General features: G+C 44.2%; 1 protein-coding gene across 1 annotated transcript in view; it reads right to left on the bottom strand.

Moving 5' to 3' along the window:
* Positions 1-2,236, bottom strand: part of LOC146186779 (uncharacterized) — an 80,482-nt gene extending 78,246 nt beyond the window's left edge. Inside the window, exon 1 of the mRNA XM_084608114.1 lies at positions 2,153-2,236. Within this exon, the coding sequence (XP_084464240.1) occupies positions 2,153-2,236 (84 nt within the window). The remainder of the gene's footprint in view (positions 1-2,152) is intronic.
* Positions 2,237-11,213: the final 8,977 nt, after the last annotated feature.

The following is an 11,213-nucleotide window of genomic DNA, read 5'->3' on the forward strand; positions in this document are numbered from 1 at the left end:
GGAGATTCTATGAAAGCGTTGGGAGGAGGAGGATTAGGAGGAGGAGGAGGAAGAAGAGGAGAAAAGGCAGGGAGGTTAACCCGTAAAGGAACTGGTTTAGGATCCTCTGAGCAATCCTGTAGGATATGGTCAATTTCGGCCTTTTCTCCACTCCTAGCGCAAAATGAGCTGATGCTGTCGGTAAATGTGTGTGCGTAAACCGCAGGGTTGGGGAAGGAGCTGGTCCGTAGTTTCTTCCAGACGACTTCCTGTCTTGTCAGTGATTTGTGTGGTGGTGGGCATACTCTCCTAGAGAGTTTGAAGTGTTGTGTAAGGTCGCTGTATATGAGCAATCCTTCCATTTCAAGTTCCTCGGCAAGAGGCCTTACCGCTCGGCTGACAAAACCTGGAGTCGCTGTCAGCTATGTCAGTGTCTGTTGTTCAGTTCAGTTCAGTTCAGGCGTTCAGTCGTGTCCGACTCTTCATGACCCTATGGACCATGTCACGCCACGCTTTCCGGTCTCTCACTATCTTCTTAACATCACATAGCTTCATCTGCAATGCCTCGAGAATGCCATCTAACCATCGCGTTCGCTGCCTACCCCTTCTCCGGCGACCCTCAACCTTTCCCAACAGCAAATCTTTCTCCAGCGACTCCTCTCTTCTCATCAGATGACCAAAGTAGCTGAGCTTAGAATTTGACCCTCCAATGAGCAGTCAGGGTTTATGGTCGACAATATCGACTGATTTGATCTTCTGGCAGTCCAAGGAACTCTTAAGAGTCTTCGCCAGCACCACAATTCAAACGCGTCAATTCTTCGGCGGTCAGCCTTTTTCACAGTCCAACTCTCGCATCCATACATGTAGCGATGGCTAAAGCGACTGAGGCTTCTTCCGTGTATTGGCCCGGAGTAAGGGGCTATGACCGAAGCGGCTGATACGCATTAATTTGCTGAGGTTACTGGACTGTTTAAATACACAGAATACAATGGCACCTTCAGCCATACTGCAGTCCGAGGCGTCGGTGTACACGACCCCGCCGTGATTGAGGTATCTTCTGTCTAGGGCTCTAGCTCTAGCTTTCCTCCTGCCTTTATGGAAGGAAGGATGCATGTTTTTGGTTAAAGCTTTGGTGATAATTTACCGCGCACTCCTCTTGGTAGTAGTCCTGGGTGGTTGGCTAGCGGCTCGGCATTGATTCCCATGTGGTTGAGACTTTACCTGCCCGCTTGTGAGTTGGCTAGTCTTTGTAGCTGTGCTGACTTACGTGCTGTGATCAGCTCCTCGACAGTGTTGTGTACTTCCAGTAAGATAAGTTTTTCTTTTGAGGTGTTTCTGAGTAGACCTTCGCGGCCAGCCTCGTAGGTACAGCCTTTGTCAAAAGTTTAGAGTCCACGCGGTCTGCTTCTGAGCCCCTTCGTGCGGCTTGCAATGCACTTACATGTTCCGAACATCTTGATGATAAGAATATTTTTGTCCTGCCTTTTCTAAATGGGAAAAACCTCTACTAACGCTAAATTAGTGCCACTACGCGGTACACGGCTCATAAGCAGACCCAAAGGGCTCTACACTTTGACAAATGCTGTACTTCTGCCAAGTTTGTCTAATTTCTCCTTGTCAGATTGAATTAGGTGGAGACAGGGGACTTAGCATGTTGAGTGTTAGCATTACAGATTAAGATTGTAAGCATTTCAGCCGTTTTGAATAGGCGTTCTTTCTCTTCTTTATAACGCAGTGCTTCGAAGTGGCGCAGGCGACTCCTTTTGCGCAAGGCGAAGAGCATATAACATGAAGCTGGCGGCCTAATTGCCGATTAAATGCAGCTACAGCACAATAAACGCAGTGCATACCCTTTTTATTCCTTTCAGATGTCCATAGTAGTTACCGAAGAAACTGTAGACATTTCTCTCTTACAAAATTACTATACCTCAGTGGTCATGTCGTGAGTACGTGCAGCGAGCTGGCAGTGAAGAAACGCTCCCCGTCACTACAGCGCTGTGGCTTTGAGGAGATGCAAGCTCAGCGATTTTTCAAAGACGCGCTTTTCTCGCTTTACTCTCGTTATCGATGTTTCGTGAGCATTTGACACTCGTGGCCAAGCGAGCGCATGTCAAAAATAGGAAAACCTACGAATGTCAGAATATAAAGCAGAGTGCATCGCCTTCCAAATCACCTCAAATCCGGGGTCATTTTCTTTTTCATCTCCCTTTTTGGCTAGGACCTCGCAGTTTGTGGCCATGTGGCAGTTTGTGGACATATTAGTGCCGCAGAAATCAATTGTATGAACCAGTGGCGTAGCCACAAATATTTTTCGAGGGGTGGTTACGCAGCTGGTAGAAAAAAGAGATGGGCGAAATAAAATGCCGAAAAGAAAGGGGGGGGGGGGGGGGGGGGGGGGGGGGGGAGATTCATTTCCATGCCTAGTTCCTTTACTGGCTTTTTCCGCATTTTGTTACGTTTACGACGTGTACAAGTCCAATTTTACCTTACGTCATACTTTATTTTCCGATTCGTCAGTGTTTCATTATTTGGGTAGTTTTGTTTGTTTTTATTTCGTGTTTTGTTTTTATTGTTTCCAGCTTTAGTTTCATACTTTTACAGTTGTTTTCAATACCTTTTTATTTTTATTAGTTGTGAACCTCTGTGGCGAAGTATGCTTTATGCATGGCGGGCGAGCATGGAGCCCCCGTGGACATTTCCCGCGCCCTCCCCAGCGCCGCAGTGGTCCTTTCTTTTTCCTTTTGCTCAACGCATCCCGGCGTCCTTTCGCTAAAGTGAAAAAACTGGGGACTCATTCTCGGCAAGACGGCGTAGAGTAGTGGCATGGCCGCTCAATGGAAGCGAACTAGGTACGCCTTCATTGTGAGCGGTCGTGGTAGTGGTCACCGCGCTCAGCTGGGGCATGGAAGGATGGTGGTTCGAGTTCATGGCAGAGACAATATTCGCTTTTTGTCTCATTTTCTTTACCGCTAGTGGTGGTACTTCCGGTCCACGTCACTCATGCGGTAATTGATTTCGTAATAATATTCTCACATAAATCGACAAACTTTGCTGTTTTTTATAGATGCAGTAATCCGTAACTCCCCACCCAACAACCAGAGAAAAGTTTCAGCATTCTTAGAGAGCAATTGCTTAACGGCAATGGCAGTTTCAATGCTTGAGGTAAATATCTGTAAAAAATCGCAGTTTTGTTACATAATAACGATGAGGAACATTCCAGCGGTTGGCGGAAGCTGGAGTTTTTTTTTTTTTTTTTTTTCTTTACGCACTAAGTTTTGCGCCAAGCTGTTAACCTTTCCTTATTCTTACGAGATGTATAGCCATACTTTTTTACGTACAGTTTGTCAATTACGCTTGGCGAGAGCTCTGCCAATGTTTCTTGTATCAGCTGTACTAAAAATGCTCTACAGCGATTTTATTGAAGTAGCCGTGCCTACTGAAGTGTTCCTGTCGTTATACTCTTCTGGGACAGGGCGAAATGTATCGAAATGTGTAAGACGAAAGCCCGTAGAGCCTGCTGTGAAAACGTTCTTCTTTAAATAACATAAGAGGGGGGGGGGGGGGGGAGGTGTTGGTTCGACCCATGAAGGCAGATGGTGAAAAGGAGACCTTTATCAAGGGGTATCAGTTATGTAGATAACCGGATACTGCTGAGTATGTGTTCTTAGATTGTTGGGAGGCGGTTCTTTTTCTGGATGTGTTACAGCGATCGTTGCGCAAAGGTTTTCCTTTCAACCCCTATACAATTCGGTTTCTGCCTTTAGAGAATGATCGCTAAGTTCCGTATACGATATATTATGTTATTATGGTTGCGTAGTAGGTGGAAAGGGAAGCGCCGAATGGCTATTCGTCATGATGATCTTCGTGCCAGGGCACTCCAAAAGTATTTTGGGCATTCTGTTCGACAGATAATTCACCTTTTAAAAAGTTAGTCATGTGTACCCGAGTTTCCAGGTGAATTGAAGAAATGGACCAACTTGAACATTTTATTTTGAAATGAGTTATCTGTAAACTGCACATCTTGAAGACTCAACCAATTTGTATTTTTTTTTTTTGTAAAATAAAGGCAATAAATACGAAAACGTCGGCGTGGTGCTTTGGTTAGAAGAGTCGGGTGGCGATCCGAAGGGCTGAGATTAACACCCCTTTCAATACAGTTATTTCTTTTACGTTTTCTTGTTTATTTTCTGAAGAAGCGTCCGTGTCAATCTAGACCTAGTAAATTTTTTGGTAACCCGCCGTCTCTCTTCCGCCCCGCCGTGGGGGAGCAGTGGTTAGGGCGCTCGACTGCTGTACCCAAGGACGCGGGATCGAACCCCGGCAGCGGCGGCCGTTTCTCGGTGGAAGCGAAAAACAAGGCGCCGGTGTGCTGTGCCATGTCAATGCACGTTAAATAACTCCAGGTGGTCGAAATTTTCGAAGCCCTCCACTACGGCGTCTCCCATAGCCTTAGCCGCTTGGGATGTTAAACCCTGCAAAACAAACCAAACCTTTTTCTCTCTCAGCCCACAGGGCCGGTCAGTTGTACAGGGTCAACATGTACGACAGCTTCACACTGTTTCATGCAGGGTATGCTCCCCAATAAATTAACCACTATACCCTGTCCTGTATAAAGCTCATACCACATTTCTTTTATATATAAAGGCTTGCCGAGGCCTGAACTTTTTTTTTCTGCGATGTTTATTGCGATAAAACGAATGTTATGACGGATGAAGGGTGTGGTCAAATAAATGAAAAAAAGGTTGGCTGATGCAATGAAGTCGAGGAGTGAACGATGATGCGGTCCCAGTGTCCAAACAGCATATGACTGCGGATTATGGGGGGAGAGGCCAGCTGCCACCAGGTGCCGGATCCGCGTTGGCTTCAACGCTGGACAATCCCACAGCAGGTGACAGATGCCAGCTTCCGTATTTCTGGACTTGCATACGGGGAACTCAAGGTGTGGATACAAATACCAAAATTGTGGCCACTTTCGAATCCCTGCTGGTGTTAGGGCAGCCCAGACTCTAATCCTCCGAAACGCCACCTTCTCTGCACGGGTTAAACCCATGAATTTCGTCGGAGAACTTGGACAGATCCTGCTGCTTCGCATCAGTGTACCCAGGCACGTCAAAAACGAGACCACATAGACATGTAGAATGCTTAGTTGTGACTGTGAAGCGCCTTAACCGAAACGTACTGAAAAGAAATTAGCCGCCGTGGCACCGGTAAGCGAACATTTTCTTTGCTTTCCAACGTATAGGCTGCCTTTTCGCTATCTCCTCTGCATGGTAAAAGTGCACACGCAGTTCCGAAAGAAAGCTAAAGGATTGAGGCATGTAAGCGAAGTGCACATTGATTAGCATCCATGGATCCCTTGCAGGGATCGTGTACTTGTGAGAATGTGCTGTGACGATGATGCCTGTATATTTCGTCTCGCTCTTTTTTACCACATAAGAGATTTGTTTTCAGTGAGAGTGGTGCTTTTTGTGATTAAGAGCAGTTACTCTACTGATACCAGCAAACTTCATTTTTCTCTTCAGTGTTCCTTTAATGTTTGTGCGAAAAGGGAATTGTATACAAGCAATTTAATTGATTTTGGCAGAGAATAAGGCAAGCTTGCCGTAATACCAACGGTACGAGAAAGTTTGGAGTGAGAAAGGCGAGAATATGCGTTAAATTGCGCACTTTTATGAAAAGGACCACCTGAGGTTTTTATTACTGATACCAACTCTATGAGTGAAGGGCCAAGACACGAGATAATATTTCAATCGGCTTACTTCTCGAGCGAGAAATAAGCGATTTTGTATTTAGAAGCGTTTTAATTAGGAGAATTTACTGGCGTCAAGCGTTGAAAATAGCAAATATTTTATTCATGTCCTTTATTTTTTTTTTTTTTTTTTTTTACAGCAGGGTTTAACTGTGATGTGAGAATCATAGGCTTGGTTCGTCGTCCTGACGCAATCACAAATGAAGTATTTAAGCCAATGTTAACAATGTAATTATTACATAAGCTGAAAACCAGTGGCCCATTATTAATATTGAAGAGCGCGGATTGAACTAGGTGACCTTCCATCATTATTATGCAAGAGCATTTCCGAACAAAAGCGAGAATAAGAAGACCGTTCCTTCTTGTCTGTGTGTGGGTCCTTTCCTGCCGCCGTCTCCGTCCTGTAGAGCTGTTGCATAATAATTCAAGAATACTATACCTGCGGAACACCATGTAATAATGGTTTGAAGCTGGAGTGGCCGTTATGTGCACCACTTGCAGCTGGTGTTATAGGTAGGACTTAATTACACACACATACCCTGAAATAATAGTATTTCATTTTTTTATTAGTGTGACGGGGTTTGTTCTGTCAAAGGCCTTTGAATAATCAATGAAAACTTCAGACGCTTAAATTCATGCTTAAATAACGTCCAAAAATAATTATTTTGACGCGCAAATCACTTTTTATCGATAGTTTTTTTTTTTCTTTTTTTTTTACACAAACATTTAGCGGATGTTATGATGTGGCGCCTTGTTAAAAATGAGCTCATTCGTACGTTTTTTAGTTTTTCGATGACTTTGGAGAATACATGAAGTATTGAAATACGCCTGTAATTATACCTGATAAATACCTCACCCCCTTTAAAAATGGTACTAACTGTCCGCTTGAAGGAGGCGAGGAAATCGGCCGTGGGCAAATTTGACAGGGAATAATGGCAGCAGAAACGTACTCAAGTGGACAAATCTGCGAACCATCTACATCACAACATGTAGTATTGAATAGTGACAAATTGTAAACAGAAAGTTCATGCACTGTGAACCATAGCAACCATTCCCCACTGGTGTGAACAATTCTTTAAAAGATACAGCTACAACTTCTCCTCTTATATCATTCACCTTAAACTTAATGGGTTATTATTTGCACTAGGTTGTCCATTTATGAGTGTATTCAATATTTTGCAAGTCACTTCTGGAGGTTGCTCCGTAATCTGCATTAAACTGCTATCAAATTATTATTTTTATTTTGTCGTAACATACTGTTTGTCGTGTTTCTGCATTTTTGAATGCATTTTCATGTTTGGATTTAAAATATTTTTGACAAAGGACGGTTTTCATGCTTTATGGCTTTGTTACATTCAGCAGTATTTCATCGTCTGCGTGCTATCCGGAAGTGGTTGCGAATGTCTTGGAGCGATACTAATTAGTATGTGAAAGAACGCACTCCCAGGTTATCCCAGAAAGCAGATAATTAAAAAAAAAAAACCTCCTTGGTGCTTTCATTAATTCGCCGGGATGTGCATGCAGTCGGTCTCCCGTCTTTTATTTTGGAACATTTTATCACTAAGCGCTAAATGCGTCGCAAAACGGTTACTAATGTTTCTTTGCAGAACACCCGAACTCAGAGACGTTTGAGCGTGTGTGTTAACAAACCTCTATGACTGTAGATGCAGGCTGCTTTATACGAGTGCGTTTATCTATGAGATTAGTGAACGGATTAGTTTCTAACGTTCAGCACAGTTCCTCAGTTCGTAAAGATGAGTGTTGCAGGTCAGTGTTCAAGTTTCCGCGCGCGCGTGTGTGCATGTTTGTGCGTGCGTGTGTGTGTGTGTGTGTGTGTGTGTGTGTGTGTGTGTGTGTGTGTGTGTGTGTGTGTGTGTGTGTGTGTGTGTGTGTGTGTGTGTGTGTGTGTGTGTGTGTGTGTGTGTGTGTGTGTGTGTGTGTGTGTGTGTGTGTGTGTGTGTGTGTGTGTGTGTGTGTGTGTGTGTGTGCGCGTGCGTGCGTGCGTGCGTGCGTGCGTGTGCGCATGCGTCTCGCCTTTCTTGTTTTTGTCTTTGTGCTAAAAGAAACCCCTACATCAAGATGAATTACCAACTCGTCCAACAGGAAGTTTTATTGAAGTTTCCGCGAAGAAACAATTTGCAGTTATTCCTGATAATCGGCCCTAAAATCTTGTCAAGAAAGGAAACACTAGCTGTTTGGCTAATCCTGCCAGTACCAAGTTTTATGGACGTAATGACTAAATCAGATAAAAATATCATAGTGTTTCTGACTGACTAAGCGGTTATCGATAAGTAAAAATCTATTTTTTTAAAGCACGAGACGAAGCCGATACCCGTACCGTCATCTGCTATACGGCCAATGCAAAAAACACTCGTGACCATCACAACACCCGGTTAAACCATCTTTTCAATATGAGTGCATTTCAACATATAAAGCATTCAGGATTATTCCATTTTTCAAGCAAATATCTTTCTGCCTTTCGTACGCGCAAACAGCCAGCGTATCTTCCTTTATTGCCAATATGATTCCTCAACTTTTTGAGCTGCGGACTGATATGCCCATTTATGTACGTAGTCAATGTTTCAGAAAAGCCGATGTCGGTAACAGATAGGCTCATTTTTCATGCCTTTTCCAACGCCCCTTAATCATTTTCAGACCGATTCAGAAATTGTACAATAACGTGTGCAAAAGGGGCATCTTTAAATATTGACGTCGCTTACTAGGCTTTGGGTCTAATGTGGTTTCGTAACAGCTCTCATTAATTACTTCCCGTTACAAACTTCGCTTTAAAATCCTCTAGTCGGACTTTAAGGCGGCTTCATGTCCAGCGCAGGCTACCAGGTCATTTGCTAGGACGAATCTGCACGGCCCGTGGAATTTCTGTGGGAAGTCAGAGCTACGCTCTGAAGTACTTGCATCGCTTACGCCGGGGAGTATTAAGGGTTCATTGTGGTCTCTTACGGAGTTCCATGGGAGGAAGGTGGGGGGTTGGGGGGGGAGGTTCGTCACCCGCTCGCAACTTTTCCCAGTTTTAATGAGCTAGTCGTCATTCTGTACTATGCGAGATTTTCACAAATCATTCAATCTAAGGCGACGCATGAGTTCAACATTCATGCTCTTGAATAAAACGGCGGCCTAAATTCGAATATGCACTAAAACGTTGCACAAAAAGAAATGAGCCAATTGTGTGCGGAGAAAGGGTTACGTTACCAAACAAATTTGGCTAAATCCATGAGGCGTGCCACCATGTGCACGTCATATATTTGCCCGATTTTTCAGCTTCTAAGAGCTTTCTCATATATAAATGACATTATTGTCATTATGTGAAGGTCACTTATCAGCATACATGATAGAACTACTTTAGAAAAGGAATTAAATATTAAACCGTCGTTTGCCGGGATTTCATTAAAGTTATACGTACCATACATTAACAAATACTTATCTGAATATCGCAAAATTGGAAATAAATTACGTTACTAATTCAGCTCCCCAAAATAATGACATTACATAACAATTAATTCCACAGAGTAATGTAATTGCACTTAATTTACTTTCTAGTTTTCATCCATACAAAATTTATGGAAACCTAGTAAGCAAAACACTACCTGCCTCCAGACGATAATCATCAATTCTTCCGATTTCCCGCCAAATTCCGCCCGAGACTATTCCCAAATGTTCAAATTCATAACTATTCAAATATAACCCAGGCCTAACAAAACGGAAAAAGCAAGAGCATGATCGGATGCTTGTCACTTTCATTACGCTCAAGACAGAAACGAGCGGCGAACACAGTGCCTTGCTGGTCCGGAACCGTCTCCTACGTTCGAGTGCCTTGCTGGTCCGGAACCGTCTCCTACGTTCGAAGCATCCGAACTAGGTTATTTGTGGCATTTGTGGTCCCAGAAATCAACCATAGCACCTTGCGTTCAGTAATGTTCACGCAATGCACATTTCCTCCTGTCTAACTGCCCTTTTGCGCCCCACCCCCTCCACCCCATCACATCAGGGCGGCGAGTGTAATCAGGCACCACTGTGCACTTCGAGCTTCGAACTAATTTTTAACTCCTGCTGTCTTGCAAAATTTCTCTCTTCGGCGGTCCCTTGGTGCCTTCCACTTTGCTTCTTGACAAATTCGAGTAATATCATTTCTATAATTCAATAAACTGTCATGCCTCAGTCGATTGGTTGGTTTGTTGGTTGGTTTGTGGGGTTTAACGTCCCAAAGCGACTCAGGCTATGAGAGACGCCGTAGTGGAGGACTCCGGAAATTTCGACCACCTGGGGTTCTTTAACGTGCACTGACATCGCACAGCCCACAGGCACCTTGCTTTTCGCCTCCATCGAAAAACGGCCGCAGAGGCCGGGATTCGATCCCGCGTCCTTGGGAACAGTAGTCGAGCGCCGTAACCACTGCGCCACCCCGGCGGGAAGTGATCTTGGTGTACGGTGCCCGCCCTTTAGTGTCCCACATTCCCTCACAAGGCAAACCCAGGCGTCCACAAAACCGTTCATAATTATAACGGCAAAGATTCGGCTGAGCATTAGGGTAAACGTAGCAAACGAAAACTGCCATAAGGGACAGGAGCGGATTAACAGTTATGAGGGCCCTGCTCAAACAAAATTAGGGCTCGTGAGAAGCAGATCGTAATTCTCATTGTCTAGCGTAAGGATGAAAGTAGCGATGACAGCGATGCTGCAGTCAGTGGTAATAATGACAACATAACGAAGGCAATGACGCTGTACTTAGTGATAATGATGGTAGTAGCAATGACAATGACAATACATTTAGTTGTTGATGATAATGATGGTTTTACCGATGACAGCTCCGCCGCGGTTGTGCAGCGGTTAGGGCACTTCATCAAATCCCTACCGCGCCGGATGATCTTCGACGGAGGTGAAAATCAAGGCGCCTTTGTGCTGTGCTATGTCAGTGTAGGCTAAAGAACCACGGTCAAAATTTCCAGAGCCCTCCACTAAGGCGTCCCTGATAGCCTTAGTCACTTTGGGACGTTAAACTCCATAAACAAACCAAAATAGTACCCATGACAATGCCGACGCAGTTAGTGAAAGCAGTCTATAAAGTGGCTTTCACCATTTCCGCTCTTAAGAATTAAGATTTAAGCTCAGTAGCGTACATTCGTATAAAATGTCTGCATTTTTCATTCCACACTTAAGCAAGTCAGTAAAGTTATTTACATTTCTATAAGCGTTTTCAGCCTTTATCTGGGGGAATTTCTTGACATCTGAACGTTGACCCGCCTGTGAATCTCGCCTCTCAGCTCACAGCAGCGACAAATTATTGAGGCGTCTGTCAGCTATGAGCAGTTATAATCTCCAACTAATAATTTGTTGCTTTTGTCATTGCTTTCACTGCTTACGCTCAGATTAATAACACATGCAAAGCTGATCGCAACAGCAATAATGACAGAGGTCAATTGGTTTACCAGCTGGTAGGAGCTGGTTCCCAACTGAAAGCCAGCTAGAA

Source organism: Amblyomma maculatum, chromosome 6 (genome assembly GCF_055883805.1).
Source record: "Amblyomma maculatum isolate TAMU_Amacu chromosome 6, ASM5588380v1, whole genome shotgun sequence".
NCBI classification, from domain to species: Eukaryota; Metazoa; Arthropoda; class Arachnida; order Ixodida; family Ixodidae; genus Amblyomma; species Amblyomma maculatum.